At 51.2% G+C, this 18,563-nt stretch overlaps 7 protein-coding genes across 7 annotated transcripts; 4 read left to right on the forward strand and 3 right to left on the reverse strand.

Annotated features, from left to right (window-relative positions):
* The first annotated feature begins 251 nt into the window (after window positions 1-251).
* Window positions 252-2,872, forward strand: EDD37DRAFT_204300 (putative long chain fatty alcohol oxidase). Its single transcript, XM_062810215.1, has one exon. It carries the CDS (start codon window positions 337-339, stop codon window positions 2,608-2,610), a length of 2,274 nt encoding a protein of 757 aa, XP_062665573.1. The 5' UTR covers window positions 252-336; the 3' UTR covers window positions 2,611-2,872.
* EDD37DRAFT_570876 (kinesin family member C1) lies at window positions 2,798-5,377 on the reverse strand (the record flags this gene model as incomplete). The annotated part of the gene is made up of 1 exon (XM_062814304.1): window positions 2,798-5,377. One exon carries the CDS (start codon window positions 5,375-5,377, stop codon window positions 2,798-2,800), a length of 2,580 nt encoding a protein of 859 aa, XP_062665574.1.
* Window positions 5,378-6,046: 669 nt separating this feature from the next.
* On the reverse strand, window positions 6,047-7,527 carry EDD37DRAFT_204237 (cysteine desulfurase). The gene has a single exon (XM_062810213.1). The coding sequence runs from the start codon at window positions 7,419-7,421 to the stop codon at window positions 6,162-6,164; it is 1,260 nt and encodes a 419-aa protein (XP_062665575.1). The 5' UTR covers window positions 7,422-7,527; the 3' UTR covers window positions 6,047-6,161.
* Window positions 7,528-9,945: 2,418 nt separating this feature from the next.
* EDD37DRAFT_654581 (uncharacterized protein) lies at window positions 9,946-11,108 on the forward strand (the record flags this gene model as incomplete). Its single annotated transcript, XM_062818693.1, has 3 exons — window positions 9,946-9,976; window positions 10,045-10,282; window positions 10,337-11,108. 3 exons carry the CDS (start codon window positions 9,946-9,948, stop codon window positions 11,106-11,108), a joined length of 1,041 nt encoding a protein of 346 aa, XP_062665576.1.
* A 462-nt stretch (window positions 11,109-11,570) lies between these two features.
* On the forward strand, window positions 11,571-12,433 carry EDD37DRAFT_654582 (uncharacterized protein; the record flags this gene model as incomplete). Its single annotated transcript, XM_062818694.1, has 2 exons — window positions 11,571-11,832; window positions 11,964-12,433. The coding sequence occupies 2 exons, from the start codon at window positions 11,571-11,573 to the stop codon at window positions 12,431-12,433; spliced, it is 732 nt and encodes a 243-aa protein (XP_062665577.1).
* A 183-nt stretch (window positions 12,434-12,616) lies between these two features.
* On the reverse strand, window positions 12,617-16,316 carry EDD37DRAFT_642916 (uncharacterized protein). The gene is made up of 5 exons (XM_062817393.1): window positions 15,814-16,316; window positions 15,656-15,765; window positions 15,296-15,609; window positions 14,938-15,238; window positions 12,617-14,884 (listed from the first exon to the last, which is right to left on the reverse strand). Exons 1-5 carry the CDS (start codon window positions 15,855-15,857, stop codon window positions 12,822-12,824), a joined length of 2,832 nt encoding a protein of 943 aa, XP_062665578.1. The 5' UTR covers window positions 15,858-16,316; the 3' UTR covers window positions 12,617-12,821.
* On the forward strand, window positions 16,317-18,223 carry EDD37DRAFT_642923 (Alpha/Beta hydrolase protein). The gene is made up of 3 exons (XM_062817394.1): window positions 16,317-16,630; window positions 16,680-17,003; window positions 17,054-18,223. Exons 1-3 carry the CDS (start codon window positions 16,504-16,506, stop codon window positions 17,803-17,805), a joined length of 1,203 nt encoding a protein of 400 aa, XP_062665579.1. The 5' UTR covers window positions 16,317-16,503; the 3' UTR covers window positions 17,806-18,223.
* Window positions 18,224-18,563: the final 340 nt, after the last annotated feature.

An 18,563-nucleotide genomic window follows, 5' to 3' on the forward strand; every position in this document is an offset into this window, starting at 1 on the left:
CCATCCCGCCCAAGTGCCCCAAATCAACCCCAGAGTAAGACTTCAAAAAGACCTCTTGCTCCTTGAGGCTGAAGTCCCTGTATCTGCTTACTTTACTTTCCTGTTTGGTTCTCTCCTTCGTGACATCCCGATATGTTGGACAACTGCCATGCGCAATATCCGATGATACCCTGCCCGTGGGCACTGTGATCCGTGATCAGAGGCAAACCGACGGCAGGACGTCTCACCACCAGCTGTCCATCAGCAAATTACGGCACATATCTATTATATCTTCCGTCGCTCGATTACAGAAAGACTAATCATTTGGGAAACACACCCTCCCATTCATCAGCAGTCATGTCTCAAATAGAGAATCTCTCCAGCTTGGCGTCTCTCCCATCTCCTCTCACCGAAGCCCCAGAGGAAGAAGTCTTCACCAAAGTCCAGTGGGACATTCTCTACTCCATACTCGAAGTCTTCGCCCCTTCCATTACAACCGAATCACTATCAGTATCATCTACTGACATCAACAACGCCATCTCACGACTTGGACGTTATCTCCCCGATGGCGCATCCGACGACGACGCCAGAGCCTTCCTCTCCGAAGACATCATCTCCAACTCGGCCTTCAAAGAGACCGTCTCCCGCAAGTTCAAGCTCTACGTCCCTCCCGCGGACGCGCAGGGCCTGGCTTTCATCCTCTCCACGCTCAACACAACTGTCGGTTCCTACCTGCTGACAGGCTCCTCATCACCGATCCATACCCAAGACCTTGCAACACGCACGCGCATCGTACTGAGTTGGCCCAATTCTCGCCTTGCACCACTGCGTGCCGTCTACCGCGCTTTCAGCACCCTCGCGCGCTTCTCCTATGTCGTCAACTCTCCTTCAATCCCACGCATTCTCGACTTCCCTGCTATCCCACGGCACATCGAGCGCAGCGACAGCTACGCCTTCACCTTCCACGACTTCAGCTCGGCGTCCAGCGCGACCACCCTAACCACCGACGTCGTCATCATCGGCTCAGGCTGTGGCGCAGGCGTGACAGCCTCGCACCTCTCCCGTGCAGGACTGAAATGTCTCATCCTAGAGAAATCCTACCACTTCGCCTCGACGCACTTCCCAATGGACATGGGCACCGCCGCGGAGCACCTCATGGAGAACGGCGGCACAGTCGTGTCGGACGACGGATCCACACTCGTCCTCGCCGGAAGCACCTTCGGCGGCGGCGGCACAGTCAACTGGTCAGCCTCCTTGCAACCACAGCACGGCGTACGCAAAGACTGGGCATCCAACAATCTCCCACACTTCCTATCAAGTGAGTACCAAGACTGTCTCGACACAGTCTGTGAGCGAATGGGCGTCGCGCGGTCCAACGACCCTTCTGCCCTAAACAACATCGAGCACAACTTCGCCAATCAAACCCTCCTCGAAGGCGCGCGCCGTCTCGGCATGGCCGTCGAAATCGTGCCCCAGAACACCGCGTCCAAACGACACCACTGCGGTTACTGCACATACGGCTGCGCCAGTGCTACAAAGCAAGGTCCTGCGAACTGTTGGTTCCCCGACGCCGCATCCCACAGCGCCGAATTCGTCGAAGGCGCCTTCGTCGACGAAATCACCTTCTCCCCAGATCGCACAAGGGCAACCGGCGTCCGCGCAACATGGACATCGCGCGACCGCAAGATGACCCGTACACTCAATATTTCTGCCTCGCGCGTCATCGTCGCCGCCGGCACACTGCACTCCCCCGCCGTCCTGCAACGAAGCGGCATCAAGAACTCCCACATTGGCAGCAACCTGCACCTCCACCCCTCCACACAAGTCTGGGCGACGTGGCCTCAGCGCACGAACCCTTGGGAAGGTGCGATTCTGACCGTTGCCGTAACCGAGCTGGATAACCTCGACGGTGCGCACCACGGTGCCAAAATCGAAGTCATTTGCTCTACGCCAGGGTATGGTCTGCCCGGTGTACCATTCCGCGTGAGTAAAGCGGACCCAACGTCCTCGGCGATCGAGTATAAATTGGCCATCGCCAAGCACGGGTTCTCAACGGGTTTCATTTCCATCGCTCGCGACACGGGAACTGGGAAAGTTTATATCGATCCAAAAGATCCTGCGAGAAAGAGAGTACGCATTGCGTATACACCGTCGGAGCGCGATAGGAAACATCTTCTCGAGGGACAACTTGAGGGCGCGAGGATCGCGTTCGTCATGGGTGCTCTGGAGATTGATACTGTCCATCCGCTTCTTGATCGGTGGATTAGGCCATCGACGTCAGTGCCCGAGGATGCCGATAATGAGGATGTTGATGACGATGAGGCTTCATTCACAGCATGGCTGGATGCAGCGCGCGCGCTGGGCATATCGACGCCGGACTCGTGCATGATCGGCTCGGCCCACCAGATGGGTACATGCCGGATGAGTTCGTCAAGTAAGACTGGCGTGGTCGATTCGAAAGGTAAAGTCTGGGGCGTGGAGGGTCTGTATGTCGCGGATGCGAGTGTCTTTCCTTCTGCGAGTGGCGTGAACCCCATGGTCAGTACGATGGGTATTGCCGAGTGGATCTCCAGACATATCGTGAAGGATCTGAAGGGCGAGCAGAGGAAAGAAAGGCCATCGAAGCTATAATAGATCTAGAACGGCAATGGTTACTAAACATCAAGAAGGTTAGGTCAGCGTCACAAGTTAATCTTGTATGGTAATCCTAGTTCACAGCCTCTTTCCAAGTCATGATATTGTAGTCGTTAAGCAAAACACGAAGACGCCCGCTAAGACCATCAAATCCAACACTCCAAAGACAAGAAATTGCTGTCCTTCACTTTCCACTTGTTCTTCTCGCAACTCCAATCCTGGTCCGGCTCACTTTGTCAGCGAACTTGAGACTGGTGATCGTTTTCGAAAGACACTTTTTCTCCGGTGCAACCATCACAAACATCAACGTCTTACTATTGCCTCCCAGACTGAATTGCAGGAGATACGTCAGCTTGCTGTTGCGGTACGGGATATGTGCTCCAGCAGAGGCTGACGTCCCATTGACACTCTCTCTGCCGCTGACACCCCCGGCCACCTGTTGCTGGCCCAAGGCCCCAATCACATCACCAAGGCACGACAACGACTTGTTGATGTTTTGCGTCTCTTTCAGGCGAGCGCCTTCAACTTTGGAATGTGACAAACGTTCAGAGCCAGCCAGGTCGACCAGGTTGAGCGTACCTTTGCAGGATTTGCCTGTGATGGAGTTGTGCCCGGATAGCTTGAGAATGAACACGGAATGGCTTCGACTACTCCGCTCATTGGCCTTTGTTGCGGCGACGGACCTCCGTGACATCGCTTGAGATAGTATACCTTCCACTCGCTCTTGATTGTCCAGGCTGAGAGTGGTCACATCTGTTATAGTCGTTTCGCAAGTCGCCATGTCGTGACGAATCTCGTGCTTCTTGGCTCCTTTCTCGTTGTCGCCATCTTTGCCGAGCAAGTCTCTCAGCTCCTCATTGTAAACTTCCACGAAGCTGCCCTTCATTGTATAGGTCCACCCTCTGCTTCCAAGTTCCTTGCTTGTGCTGTAAATTTGCCTCAGGGCAAGAGGGATCATACCGTCATCAGACGACATTGTATATGTCTTTCCTGATCCTGTCTGGCCATAGGCAAAGATGCAAACATTGTATCCGTCCAGCGCGGACTGGATGAGTTGACTGATCTCTTCGAAGATCTCAGCATTGTTGCTTGATGGATCGAACACCCGGTCGAAAGAGAACGGATAAGTCTTTGTTGTGACCTTCCCAAGACTGTTGGTCTCTTCGGGACCCTTGACTTCGATGTCTTTCAACTCCTCATCACATTCGGGGAATGTGAACTTGGCTGTTTCCTCGTTATCATCCCCATTTGTTGGTCGAACACGGCAGAACACGCGAATGTTGCCCTTCAGTTCTTGTACTTGGTTGTGTAGCTTTCGACGAAGCATTTCTTCCTTCCGAAGTTTCTCTTCGCACTCCACTGCCTTCTCTAGAGCCTCAGTCATCCTCTTCTCCATATCTGCATACGCTTCGGACTGGGATTTGCTGTCTGATTCGAGAAATTCGATCTTAGCTTGTAGTGCTTGACGAGCGCCTTCCATAGCAACAGCGTTATTTCCGGCTGAGCTAAGACTTTGACGCAGCTCATCGTTGAGCATCTTCTCTCTTTCAAGGTCGGCTTTGAGTCGTTCAACCTCGCTTGAAATGATCCTCAGCTCCTGCTCTTTAGTTTCCAGGTCCATGATATGTCTTTGTTTCTCAAGTGCTCCTTGCGTGGACACCTGACTCAATGCCTGCAATCTTTGGGTTCGTTCATGTTCGAGCTCGTCTTCTAGCCTGCGTTTCAGCTCTCGCATCTCCTCTCGATTGTCGGCCTTGAGCCGCTCCATATCGTCTCGATGCGCCTGACGCATAGTCTCGGCTTCGACCCTATGTTCTCTTTTCAGACCTTCTTCCTCTTCCTCAAAGTCCCGTTTGAGATCGTGACTTGATCGTTCCGCGGCTTCGAGCTGAAACTTGGTTTTCTCCAATTCGCATCTCAGGGTGATCATGGATTCTGTGAAGTCTTTCCGTTCCTGTTCGAGATTCGCAATCGTTGTTCTGTAGGCAGTGTTGATTTCTTTTGTCTCGACGTTGTCTTCCACTGCTTGCTTGTAGTGCGTGCAAACGTCTTCATACATTCTCTCCATGTTGTTGTACTGTTCCTCGGGATCCCAGGCTTCTAAATCGGAAAATTTGGTTAGTTTTGGGCCTCCAGCTTTACGAGGGGATGTAAATGGGTCTTTTGGCCATGGTTGTGGGATGAAAGGGGGTTTCATCGGAGGAGTTTTAGGTGCTGGTGATGGTGACGGTCGAGGCAGCCTCGAAGGACTGTCTGGTCGAGCTGGTCTTGCCTTGGGAGTTTCGGGACGCAATGAAAGCTCGGCCATGCGGGCAGTTATTGACACAGTTCGTGACGTCTCACGCCTTATGGGTGGCGGTCGCACGGGTTGGCCGAATCTTTTCGTGGGAGAAACGTTTCGGTCACTTCGCTTGTGGACATGCACGGTTGTGTTCCTCAATGGGGCAGGGGCAGCAAATCTCAGAAGGGGATCAGAAATTGTAACCATACGTTTGTTATTGGGTCCATCCTGACTTCCTCCACGAGTTCCCAGTGATGTAGCGGGCCTCGAGTCGACCAATCCCATTCCTCTCTCTTTCGCAAGGGTTGACTTCGCGCGGGCAAGGCTCGATGTTGGGCGAACGGCGGGTGGTCGAATACCACTACCAACACTCATTGAAAATGTTGACGAGGTAGTTGAAGCTGATGTGTTTCGGGATTGAGAAGAGTTACTTCGGGTGGACTGGGAGAATGCAGAGGGGTTTCGTGAATGGACGGCCGACATGACTGCGGAATTGACTGGTGCACTCGATCTCGGAGCAGCAGGAGCTCTCAAGGGTTCTCCAGCCCGTTCGGTGAGTGTCTTTCTCTTGGATGCCGGCTCAGGTACTGCGGCTGTCGTCAGCATGTCCCATCTCTTCTTGTCCAAAGACAAACAATTCGAGCCTTGCCGCTTGTGGTTCGGGAAGGTAGGAGGAGGCATCGCGGTGCGGGAGTTGTTTGCAGAGCCGCTTAGCTCTGTCAATTGTTTTTGGGGCGATTGTTGCCCATAGCGAGTGGGCTGGGGCAATTGAGAGACAAACTGTGAGTCCATGGTTAATTGTGGTGGTATGAATGAGGTGGATGTTCATACGTTCTCGGTGTCCGCCATTTTGCAGACCAGATAGATGTTGTTGTTGGCAAGACTGTATCTTTTAGAGACGTGAGGACAACATTGCTGCTTCACTCGGAGTGTGCAATGTCGTGAAGATGATGTCGTTGATTTGAAGTGATTGTCGTCGTGAGGAAGCGCAATGAGTGATGGACAGAAGCGGTTAGCAATAAACATTGCCCGTCTCATTTGACCAATGAGAACTGGCACGCCTTCTCTATGGTAGCCACCAACCTCACATCACTACACCCTTGGTACTTCCAATGTACCATATATGGATATTTGAGTAGCTCGAAAATATCGTCCCTTATCGTCTTGAACAAGTCAGAATATCCAACAGAAACACAAGGTCTTGGTGCACCTCTGTCTGCCTCCTTTGTCAGGTAACGCCCAACACAATAACAAGGCTAGACATTTACTACCAGTTTGCGACGTCCTTCCTGCTGGCCTCCGGATCAACCTTTCCAGCTCCTTCAGTGATTACTTCATCCAGCACTTTAACCAATCCGTGCACTTCATCAGCAGTGTTATAATGAAGCAGTGAACACCTCACCACGCCATCATCGCTGTCAGAAATTCCGAGAACATTCTCACACAGGCGCTTACTATAGAAATGCCCACTGCGGCAGCCAAAGTCTGACCGTGCCTCAATACCATCGATGATTCCAAGCGAGCTCTGATCTCTGACGCGGAAGCTGATGACCGGTACGCGGAGCTTCCTGTTCGAAGATGGCTCTCCATATATCTTGATCTGCTCTGGCTTCGAGCGCAGGTAAGACAAGAGGATCTCTTGAATCTCCTGTTCCTGCTCAGCAACCGGACCCCACCCCAACTTGTCAACATATTGGACAACTTGAGGAATAGACTGAACACATTCATAATTTCCGGCAGCAAGACCAAGCATTTCTTCCAGGGTGTCCCCAGGCTTGAAATAATGACCTAGACTTTGCAGTTGTGCCTGTGCCTTTTCACTGGCGTACAGCATAGAAACGTGTGGCCCATATACCTTGTACCAGGAGAAAGAATAAAAGTCAACGCCAAATGCTTTGACGTCTATCGGTGCATGCGGAGCATAAGCTACAGCATCGACACAGAACAGAGTATTGGGGTTGGTTTCGTGGATGACTTTGGACAAGGCCGCAACGTCTGTGACAGTACCGAGAATGTTGGAGGTATGCGTACAGCAGACAAGGCGCGTCTTTGGTGTCAAAAGTGCTTTCAAGTCGTCGGCTTCGAGTCTTGGGTTTGATGTTGTATTCTTGGTAGGAATCCACCATTTGACGGTCAGTCCTTTCCATTCCGCCAGCTGAACCCAGGCAGCAAGGTTGGCTTCATGGTCAAGACTCGACAGGACAATTTCAGAGCCTGACTCTATCTTGAGGGCGATCGACAGATTGCGAAACAATTGCGTGGTCGAAGGCCCGAACACGACTTCTTTTGGTGATGCATTGATGTATTTTGCGCCAGCAATGTGACCGTCATTAAACTTGGCCGTGGAAGCCTGAGAAACCGGGTAGGATGCGCCAAGCTGAACATTGGTCTTGGAAAGATAGGTTGAGATTGCGTCTATGACTGTTTGAAGGACTTGAGAGCCTCCTGCATTATCCATAAAGACCTGCTTCTGTGCGAGGCCAGGAAACTGGGCCCTGATGTCGGCCACATTGATGGATGGAGGCATGTTGCTGTGCTAAGCTAGAAACTTTAACAAGTTACAACAACTAATCAGGTGAATGTCAGAGTCTCTTCTGCGTCTCTACTGTTTCGTCATTCGGGACATCATGAGAAGCAAGTCTGCAGGAGAAGATGAAGCTGGTGTACATGAAGTATACTCAATAAGGAAGGTGGAAAACTCCGCCTTGTTGCAAATGCGGAGGAGAAACAGATTTGCCGAATGCCGATGATATTGAATGAAGATGGAAGCACCAGTAGATGGAGTACGGAGTATTTGCTTCTGGTATGCACCATACAAGCGTTTGAGCCATGCGAGTTCCAAGGCATCGTCGGCTGGCCGAGACCGCCTTGGTCGGTCCGAATCAGTATTAATGGATACATGAGCGACGATCGCACCCCGTCCCTTCCACCTTACACCTATCCTCCTGGATCGTCCTTCCGGAGTATTCGTCTTCATCAAGAATCTTCCTCGCAAACATCTGATGTTCCGTGAAACCATTGGACCGCTCACATGTCCTTCATGAGACCGCGCAAGCGAGATCCAGACTTATATATCTTGGTTCTTTCCTTGCTCGTTTCTCGCGCGCCCTAAAGCCCTGCCACAGCAGCCAACAAGTCATCCTTTGGGCATCAATCCTGTCAGACTGCGGTTCTGCAACACAAAATAGTTCCCAAATCTCGGAGGACAGGCGACATCGCCGGGTTGTTGATATGACAACGCCACTCGCGATAAAGTCAAAGGCCGGAGTCGTGTCGATTACAAGCGGCTGGGACGGAACCTGAAGCCATCAGATCGACACCGACGCCTAGTTTGTGAACTGAGGATGGCGTGGAAGATGGGTTCGAATAGGTTCTTGCTCCCGTCCTCCTAGCGACACAGAAGACTGGCGTACTTGGGGTCAATACGGTCGATTTTCTTTCTTCGTGTCCCGCTTCTGTGCATTGGACCCCATACTCCGCTGCTCCTGACACTCTCCTACCATCTCCTTCTTCCACCTGATGAAGTCCTCGTCTTTCTCTTCGTCCATATATTCAGCCCATGCAGAAAACTCTTTGATGGATTTAGCTTCGGACGTCTTTGAAGGAGCGCTGTTGACACTTTTGTTATGATCTGATGTCGTTCGTAGCTCCATTGACCTGTTCTTCTTTCCATTCAGGGTCGGGTTCTTCCAGTCAGAGGGCTTGGAGGAGGGATTGGATATGATGGATGCCGATAGAAGCTGACTTCGCGCGTTTCGCGTTAGGCTCTTTGCGTACATTTCTCAAGCTCTTGCTGTAGCAAGACATGTCCTTGCGAGAGAGCGATCGATGTAGGTGTCTTCGACAACTGTCGCAGGAAGGGAAGAGATGCTCGGAAAGCACCGTCGCTGGATGTCAGTCATTCGACGAGATCTTCACCTGCAGAGGGGCTCCCGCAAAATGCAGTAGCAACATATTCACAGCTCGTTCCGGAAGGGCTTCTGGTCCGAGTCCAGGTGATATTATTCACTTACCATGACGAGGGTGCAATCTGCAGAAGAAGTGAATAAGTGCCAGGGGCAGTGTTTGCTTCTGGAGCATGTCGGCTCGTTAGGTAATATCTCCAGACTTTGATGCCAGCCTCACATGATCATCTCGAACAAGCCTCGTAATGTCTCCATATGCACCCACTGTTTTGGTCCTCGTCACATGCCGGGACATCAAGCATGCACATGTTTATGCAAGGCTCGCCAGGAGATGCAGGGCGACAGGCCAACAGGATCATTTTTCCCTCAGCTTGTTGGACTTGACATAACAACGTGGACAGTGTCTGGCAGAGTCCAATCAAGAAGTGACCGGCACTTGATTACCTTGCATGGTTTGTGCCTCTTTGGTTCCAGGAACCTTGCTGGATGTGCCTGACGGTCGATAGTTTGAGGTGTCAGTGCCAGGGGAGCATGTGAAGGTGAAGCGGAAGAACGGATCTGATCTAAAGTACAAAAGACAAGTAGGTATTGCTGGCGCCTTATCGGGCTGCTGTGGTACATCATTTCTGGTAGATGACAGGGATGACCTGAACGACGACCTGTACTCGGACTAACTTACTGTACACAAAATATCGCCAAGGGGAAGAAAACGATGCGATCATTATTGATTTGAGCTGAGCACGAGCATGTGAAAATCATCTTATCCACACACATTCTTCTCTTCTTCTGCTTCTACTGTGTATACGAAGTCCGAGTCAATCAATCGATAGCATGATCCTCTGATGATGAAAACTACTCCCACAAGGGAATCTTAGATCCACAGTCCACACTGCCACTGCCACCACGCGCTTCTTCCCCAATTCCAGCACTGGTACCTGACCTCTACTTTTCTTTCAAATGTACCGGCAGTTCGCCTGAGGTCGGTTCCATCATTCGACCCGACTATATGAGCAAATGATCTGTCGACACCTCACACATATCCCTTCCAACATGCGCCCTCAGTTTGTTTGTCGAATTTAACATCTTTGACGCCTCTGCATTACCGTTGTGCAGTCACTCGAGGTACATTCCGCATTCCAGCCGAACATGGAGAAGTTCTCGCAATTTCGTGACAAAGGTACTCATTCCTATAACATTTGGGCACATATACCTATCCGCAAGAGACACTGACTTGTACGTGTCTAGGGTCCGGCATCGCTCCATTCCTCACTATACCGACCGAACCTTCGGGGATCGCCCTACCATTTCACGCCTTCCTGTTCATTTGCCGTGTACCACTACTCGCCTTCTTTGCGCTGTCTTACTTCCTCGTCCTGCAATGGATGCCAATAGGTGTATTGGGTAGAAAAGCGTCGTTATGGTGCATACTAGGCATACCGGGAATATGGTGGATAGATTTGCAAATCGATGGTGTGAAGAAAGGGTATGCACACTCTGACAAGAGCTGAGTTTTTACGGCACGTGCTGATACAGACAGGTCCCTGGCAAAGAATAGTGCCAGAATACCTCAGGCTGGCTCAGTCATCGCATCTTCATGCGCTTCTCCCATCGATCCTCTGTACCTGGCGGCCATATTCGACCCGATCTTCGCAGCGACCTACCCGAATACTCGAATGGTCGAACCCATATCTTTGTTCTCTGCAGTCTGTCGAGCGTTCCGTCATCCAAGGCTCAGTCCCCCTGAGCGTGCGAAACTGGTGGACATTGACACGCTGCTCAAACGCCATCCGGATCGCATCTTGGTGATCTTCCCCGAATGCACCACGTCGAATGGGAGGGGAATATTACCCATGAGTCCGAGTCTCCTCACCACCCCACCACGAACCAAAGTGTTTGCCGTCAGCCTGAGATATACGGCTGCGGATGTCACGACGCCAATACCTCACTCCTATATTTCATTCCTGTGGAATCTCTGCAGTAAACCGAGTCATTGTATACGCATTCGCATCGCAGAGGCCGTGTATAACACTTCAAAGAGGACGTCAGAACCACCAGTCGCAAAGACTTCCACCTATACCACCAATTATCTGGACACCCTTGCCTCAGACAGCGCGGCAAGTGATGCAGACACGCTTGTTGGCAGTGAAGATCTCGAGGGTCCTATTAGTAAAGAGGAAAGAGCATTCCTGGACAGGATCGCAGAGGCGTTAGCTAGACTGGGACGCATCAAGCGAGTGGGATTAGGAGTCAAGGACAAGATCGATTTCATCGCGATGTGGACGAAGTCGCGGAAAAGGCGATCGTTATGAAGCGAATTGGGGATGATTATGCCAGCTTGCGAGGTCAAGAGAAAAGTTCAAAAGGTCTACGCTACCTACTGCTGTCTACAGAAATTATGAATAACGAAGCGAAATTCCAGACCATTTGGGAAAAGAACGAAAGTGACCAGCGGTGGGTGGCTGCTGTCAATATAACTGGCATGTTGCCAAATTTGCAAAACACCACCAACACCTGGCCAGTGCGTTTATATCTCCCGAGCCATAAACGATTTTCTCTGCGAACGCGTCGCAAGAAGAAATGCGAAGAAGTGATCGTGGTGCAGAGACCTTGATTCCCTAGGGTCGTCGATGAAAGTTGCAGACTACTCTGCCTCTCGCTTTTGGATTTCCGGCTTCATAACGAAGTGAAGGCCTGGCAATATCAACTTTGAAGTACCGGATCTTTACCATCGACTACCCAAAGTCTGTTCAACCGAAGTCGTGTCTAGCACAATGTCGACTTCACCGTCACCAAAACCGCGCTCTCAGGCCAGCACCTCCCCCACGCTCGTTGCTCTTCTTGCCATCCTTTTCGCGCCGCATCTCGTCCACGCCGCAACGCAAATCACTTTTTTCGAACACAGTTCCTGCAACGCCGGGACATCATTTGCACAGTACAACGATGCGGGAACTCTTCAGTCCGACACGTCATGCCATCAGACGCCTAACGGGACGGTGGCGCTCTACGTGAATGGAATCGACTCGGGCTGTACATGTATGCCAAACGTGCTGATCTTACTTTATGACTCCCATCACAGCCATCCCCCATGCGACGATCTGTTCATACTTCCAACTTTGTTTTGTTATGTGCCTTCCCTATGACCCATCACTAACAACTTCATCAAGTGCGCACCTACGAATCTACCAACTGCGACCCCTCCGCCTCGTCACTAGCAGGTCTCGACGTCAGCGTCGGTACATGCTTTTATGTCGAGGAAGGCGTCACGCTAGGCTCCTGGCGGCCAGACTGCTCAGGCATCGACTACAGTTCAACCAATGGCGAGGACACGGGCAGTTCGTACGCGAGTTCGAGCAGCGGCGTAACAGGCGTGGTTACTCTCACGGCTTCGTCAACAACGTCTTCTTCATCGACGTCAATGTCCAGCTCGACACAGTCGACATCAACGAGTGCAAGCAGCACTGTTTCAAGTGCGAGTGGCAGTGGCAGCGGCAGTACCACTGCAACTCCGACTGCAACTGCGGCCGCGACGAAGGCGAGCAGCGACGCTACCAGCGCGAAGGGACTGTCGCTCAACGCGCTAGCGATCGGAAGCCTGGCACTGTTATCTTTGGCTGTGTTGAGGGGTCTAGCTTAAGTATGGTTGACGAGATGCGGTTTTTCCTACTGCAATCCGCAGTGGCCTGTGGCTTGAAGGAGTGCAGTACCTCTATGTATGGACTGAAGTGTGTACGGAGTATCTCGCTCATGACTTTTACTGTAGTATATCTTAGCGCTTTCCGATATCTGCCACAAGTACTCCGTATGGAGATTGACAATATGCTCTGATCTTTTCTGTTCTCGCAAAAGGTTATGAAGTGAAGATACAATAGGTATCTGCTGCAGCACAGCACTGGCATCTCTCGTCAAGTCTGCAAGCCAAAAACCACCTTCCTATCCCACCCCATCCCAGACACAAATTCACACCTGACGGAGTTCACACCAAAGCCCACACATGCGAGCAGAACACAGGAAAGATGCCTAGATTATCTCCACCTCGCTCTCTCCCCTTCGACCAACCCCCTCTCCAGTTCGTCCTCATACTTGTACGTGACGCGCCGCCCCGACCCTGACCCGGATCCGCCAGCCCCTTTCGCGGCCTTTTCTCTACGCTGCTGCTCTTTCACCATTCTCTCGCGATTCCTCGCCTCGCGCTCAAGAGTATGTGGATCTTTCTCTGGCTGCACCGCAGCAGGTGTCGCCGAGGCGCTGGACCGATGAGATCGCTCATTCTCGATAGGAGCGTCTTCACCGTCTCGTCGATGATCCCGCTTATGCCTCCTAGACCGATGTCGAGAATCTGGCTCCTCACCATCGTGTTCGCGTTCGTAGTCATAGTCGTAGTTGTGCTCTTTATTGTCTTCGCGGTGTCGGTCATGTCGGGAACGTTTTCTATCGCGATCGCGGTTGTGATCGTGGTCTCGATCACGATGTTTCTCGTTTCGACCGTCATCACGAGTTCGGTCTCTCTCTCTATCACGGTCGCGTTCGTGGTCTCGGTCTCTATCATCGTACTTGGATGACTTGCTGCTTCTGTGCTTGCTCCTGCTGTCATCATGGTGGTCATGCCGGGCGGAATCATCATGGTCTTTCATCTCATAGTCGCCATTGACTCCGTCGTCATCGTAGCGCTTGGAGCGAGAAGATCGATGCCTGGATGAGGATGTCTTCTCTTTGTCTCCACGACTTCGTCTTGACGATTTTCTGTCCGCCGAGTCGGACCGTTCATACGACCCTTCCCGCTGGTCCCTTTCATAGTCGTCGTATGTGTCTCGCTTCGGTTTCTTGGATCGCCTGTCTTTGTCGCGGTGTTCGTAGTCATCTTGCTCCGCGTTATCATGCCGGGACGTGCCATTTACCTCTTGCCTTGACCCTCTTCTAGATTGATCTTCGAACCTGTCTTCATGATGATCTCGCGCAGGAGACTTACTGTGGGCGCTACCAACATCGCGTGACTCTGACCGCTGGGATCGAGCCATGGAAGCCCTACCAATGATCTGGAAACCCGTGCTGGCAGCTCGAGATGCTGGCCGTGCAGCAGGTGCTGCGGGAGGTTCACGCATCGCTCTAGGACCCGTAGGCGCACCTACAACACCGGCCCCTTTTGGCTCAGTAGGCGGTGTGAACGGCTTCACTGATGGAGCAAAATGACCATTTGGCTGCGACATCGAACCACGTCCACGGGATGAGAATCTACCATGACCTCGACCGCCATATTGAGCTGATGGGCCTAATGGTGCGGATGGTGGTGGCATGGGTGTATGGAGATCCTCACTGTATGCCTCTGGGACTGATTTGTGTCCATCAGCAACAGGAGTGTTCTCATCAAACTCAGCTGTCTTCACGGGGACCCCGTCGTCTAGTGGAGCAGGCTCATCGTCTCGAGCTTCATCGCGAGACTCGCCATTTTGTTCTAGCTCATTGCGCTCTTCCTTTTCCGTGACGGCATCATCAGGAACCTTCTTGTCCTCTACTGAGGACTTTTGATAGTCATCTCCAAGTGCCTCTTGAACCTCTTCTTGACCACCAGGTGCGAATTCGTCATCTTCATGCGTCGAATCTTCAATCTTATTGTCGCCGTCAGTCTTTTGCTCATCGAATGCACCATTGGGCCTGTCCCCATTTTGGTTTTGATAGTTCTGCTGGCCAGGTCCGTTGTTGTAATATCCTTGTTGTTGGTACTGAGAATATTGGTTGAAGTTACCACGACCTCTAAAACCTCCACGACCGCGGCCACGGCCACGACCATAACCGCGACCATTGTAACCACTCTGGAAATCACCATTGGGATATGACTGCTGGAAGTTGCCAGAGTTTGCCATATTGAAACCATAGTTGGAACCGAAGTCACCACCCATGCCATTCGAGTATGCATTTGCATTATTATTCTGCCACATATTGTTGTTTTGGTTATTCCATCCAGGAAACATCCCTTGATTGGGATTGAAGTTCATTCCCATATTCATGCCTTGCGCACCATTCATGCCTCCATTTGGTCCAAACCCACCAAACATGCCGGCTGACATTGGATTCATCCCCATAGGCATTCCTGACAAGTGTTAGTATGCATTGTAAATGCGTTCGATATCTGCGTCAGCTTACCCATCATTGGATTCAGACCGCCCATGCCGTTGGCGGCCATCATTTGCATCATTTGATTGTAGTCCATGTTGCCAAAACCATTCATCATGTTTTGGAAATCCATGCTGCCCATACCGTCTGGAGTGCCATTCGACATGTCAGGCATATCCGATTTAGGTCCTGTTGGAGCGAGAGATTGTTCGTTTGGAGTGGCTTCAACGCTTCGGAGGCGCTGTAAAGGGATCTCTTGGTGATCGTCATCTAGGTCGACTTGAATGTCCACTTCGTCGTCAAAGTTATCGCAGGCGTCAGCATCAAGATCCTGCATTCTCATGGTTAGAAAAGATTAAGGCTGATTTGAAACTGGATTGAAATTCACCTCGACCGAAGGCTGCACATCAAGGGCACTGGTGTCACCATTTTCTGCCACACCCACCGCCTGTTCAGCGTCGACTTCCGTCGCAGGCTCCTCTTCCCGAATCTCGTCATTGGCACTTTGACCCGAGATCTCCGCCTGAGGTGTCTCGTCCGCGGTGGGTTTTGCCCGCTCAGGTGCCTCCGCTGTGGCCTTTTCCGCCGCCTTCAAATATGACTTGATGGTAAGACGAATGGACTTGTTTGGCTTGCAAGTTTCGGCTGTGAATGGTTTGTGATCGCACTTCGGACAACTTTGATCGCATGACTCGTTGAAGCCTGTGGTATATGAGCGTAGGTCAGGAAGTGAGAGAGTGTTACTTACATGATTCGCAGATATATGTGTCGCAACACGTAGTCTTGTAGGCATTCACGTTGAGTTTGTGACATGCGCCGCAACGAAGTTTGTCCGGAGCCTTTTCCACGTCCAACGACCTGCGATTGTTAGCCAACCAGCGAATCACGTATCGTGTTATGGCTTACTTGGCAATCTCGAGCAGAGACGCATCTAGCGTCACTGAAGCCATTCTGGGTGGCAGAAACACCAAGGTAGGATCGCGCTGTGAAGGACAGGCGAGCAAGTCGAAAAAGTGGAAGAGGTTGAAAAAGCGCGCACGAGATCAAACGCCATTGCTCGACATCTGGATCACAGTGTGGATGTCTCACTCAGTCACCATGATAGAGTCTGAGGGTGACGGATCATATGGTCAATATCGTTGTTTGCATGTCAAACAATATGTTTCCTGTCGCAGGGCAGTCGTGAAGCGCAGTTTGCACCTGGACATACCACAGTATTGAAAAAGCCAGGCCAGCCGAGATCTCCAACGGCTAGGCCATTAGGCTCTATCTTTGAGCCTTGCAGGCATCCACCGTCCCCGATGGCGCCGGAAGGAGAGATAATCCGAGCCTTGCTTCTACTATTTCGTATGCGGCTTAGTCGAATATCACAGATCTTCAACCGAGTGGTGAGATCACCAACCACGATTGGATCATGTCAGGAAGACCTCAATAGATTCATAGACCTTGCGCTCTTTTGTCCTTTTGCGTTTCATTTGTTTCAGGCTGCCTCTATTCTGTTTTCCTTTCCCTTTAACACGCCTCTATTGCTGGGGTTGAAGACATCCAGCTGGTGACCTGAATATACTTCGTCAAAAGTGTACAAATTGACATACCATGATCTTGGGTCCGATAAATGGAATCGACTGCGTTGCATTTGTTATATTTCTGATCCCACAATTGATATTTCAGGTGGACTGGCTTTCGTTGATTTCTGTGCTGCTCAAAGTAGTCCCTTTCCTAGGTATGCTGACAGGCTAATCTTTGCACCCACAAAAACTCACTGTTGGCAGTCATCCGTCTACCATATCAACTGGTTCAGGAGCGTTACTTTGCAAAGCAGGAAGACCAGTCGCCTTTCACTCAGCATGCCAGTCTGTTCCAGGACGTGGTCATACGTTGTGTGAGGTACGCCTTTGCCAAAATTCCTGCCAGTGTAGGACGAGTCTTCTTCTCCAAAGGGGTGGCCCTTCCGTTCTTTCGCTTCCGCCTGCTGCGACATGGTCACATCCGTTCTCCCATTTTCTACAAGGATATCATCAGGCATGGCGCGAGAGGCCTTTGGATCATCGGGGATCCAGACTCTGAGCCAGACATCATTATTTATTATGCCCATGGTAAGCACACAGCCTGGAGGCTGCTCTAGCTCTGTTGACATGCTGTCCAGGCGGTGGGTTCTCGATGGGCTCGGCATATTTTTATATGGAGTTCTTGATGGCCTGGTTGACTCGGCTGAAAGAAAGCGGCTTCAGTAACCCAGCCGTTTTTGCACTCGAGTACACTCTGGTACCTGATGCTCAGTGGCCAACGCAATTCAACGAGACACGGGCTGGATATAAGTTCTTGCGAGAGGCATTCGGAGATGGTTCAGCGGCAAAGATATGCGTGAGCGGCGATTCTGCTGGGGCCACACTAATCTTGAGCATGTTACTGCAACCTGGAGAGCTCGAGAAGAATCCTCAATTTCGGTCTTTGCATCGACCGGGCTTGGCAATCCTGTTGTCTCCTTGGACGCACCTTGTCTCGGAGCTGAACCAGAACACACCCAGTGACTATCTAGACAGAGACAGCCTTCATCTCTATGCAAAACAATATGCAGGAAACGCCACACGGACGGATGGAGTAATCTCACCCGGCTTGAATACGGATCGGTGGAAACAGGCATCGCCACTGAACGGTTACCGTGTCGTGTACGGAGCAGAAGAGGTGTTTCAACCTGGCATCTCAGAAATGGTCCACCACATGAAGAAGGACGGCGCCGTGGTCAAAGCTTCAGAGCTAGAAGCAGGGATTCATGCGTGGCCAGTAGTGAGCCTGTTCCTGGGCGAAACTCGGGAAGAACGACTGCAGGGATTGGACATCATGACCGACTTTATCATGTCGTCGAGTTTGGCTTCCAGTATAGGAAAGACGACATAGAGGATCGGTGCCGGTATGAGGATGTAGCCATCAGATTAGATCAAGTTTAAAAGGGCCTTCATGAATGGCTTTGTAGATTGCTCAACGACGACCACGAGTACTAGTAAGCACTCGGGTTGTCGCGTCGCAAGAATTCTTTCTCAAAGACATCTCCGACATTGCTCTGTCATCACTTGGCTATTCATACGGCAAAATGAAGCGATCCTCGTACTCATGCGACGTGGATCGAGGGATGTGTCCTGGAAATTGCAGACCAGCGCACTTTCATGTCGTGTGGGGTGTTATAGACGAGAGGTGTCTTCTAAGGGCATGTATGTGAAGTCGGCGATGTATGCATCAATCATTGCAGGCCAGTCGACAGTGCCAGACTATAGGTGACATGTGGCTGCGAGATAAGTAGTATAATAACAAGTGTCGAAGATTGAAGAGTTTACGTAGAGTGTGGTTTGGTGGTGGAATTATTTTATTGGGTGTTTGCAGACTAGACGTAATCGGGTTAGGCATTCGAGTCCGAGTTGTGGCTGCTATTTTAGCGCGGATGATCCGACAATGTGAGATTTTTAAAAAGGCACAATTTCCCCTCGCATCCCACGAAGTATCGATCAAGCCCCTCACCTCTCGCTTCTACGAGTCTCCGTCCGTACCACTTTGTCGCGTCAGTGTCGGAACACGCTCTATCAATTTTTCCGGTACCTTGGGATCAAATAGTGTCAGCATTCAACGCGCCTGCCGCCAATGTCACCAATATGAAGGCCATT

Source organism: Exophiala viscosa (assembly GCF_022695815.1).
Source record: "Exophiala viscosa unplaced genomic scaffold EDD37scaffold_16, whole genome shotgun sequence".
Classification (NCBI taxonomy): domain Eukaryota; kingdom Fungi; phylum Ascomycota; class Eurotiomycetes; order Chaetothyriales; family Herpotrichiellaceae; genus Exophiala; species Exophiala viscosa.

Coding starts and splice junctions, on each gene's coding strand:
- EDD37DRAFT_204300 (XM_062810215.1), top strand. CDS start 337: ATGTCTCAAATAGAGAATCTCTCCAGCTTGGCGTCTCTCCCATCTCCT.
- EDD37DRAFT_204237 (XM_062810213.1), bottom strand. CDS start 7,421: ATGCCTCCATCCATCAATGTGGCCGACATCAGGGCCCAGTTTCCTGGC.
- EDD37DRAFT_642916 (XM_062817393.1), bottom strand. CDS start 15,857: ATGGCTTCAGTGACGCTAGATGCGTCTCTGCTCGAGATTGCCAA. Junction 15,610..15,655: donor CACATATATCTGCGAATCAT/GTAAGTAACACT, acceptor CATATACCACAG/GCTTCAACGAGTCATGCGAT. Junction 15,239..15,295: donor ATGTGCAGCCTTCGGTCGAG/GTGAATTTCAAT, acceptor ATGAGAATGCAG/GATCTTGATGCTGACGCCTG.
- EDD37DRAFT_642923 (XM_062817394.1), top strand. CDS start 16,504: ATGATCTTGGGTCCGATAAATGGAATCGACTGCGTTGCATTTGTTATA. Junction 16,631..16,679: donor CAAAGTAGTCCCTTTCCTAG/GTATGCTGACAG, acceptor CACTGTTGGCAG/TCATCCGTCTACCATATCAA. Junction 17,004..17,053: donor CATTATTTATTATGCCCATG/GTAAGCACACAG, acceptor CATGCTGTCCAG/GCGGTGGGTTCTCGATGGGC.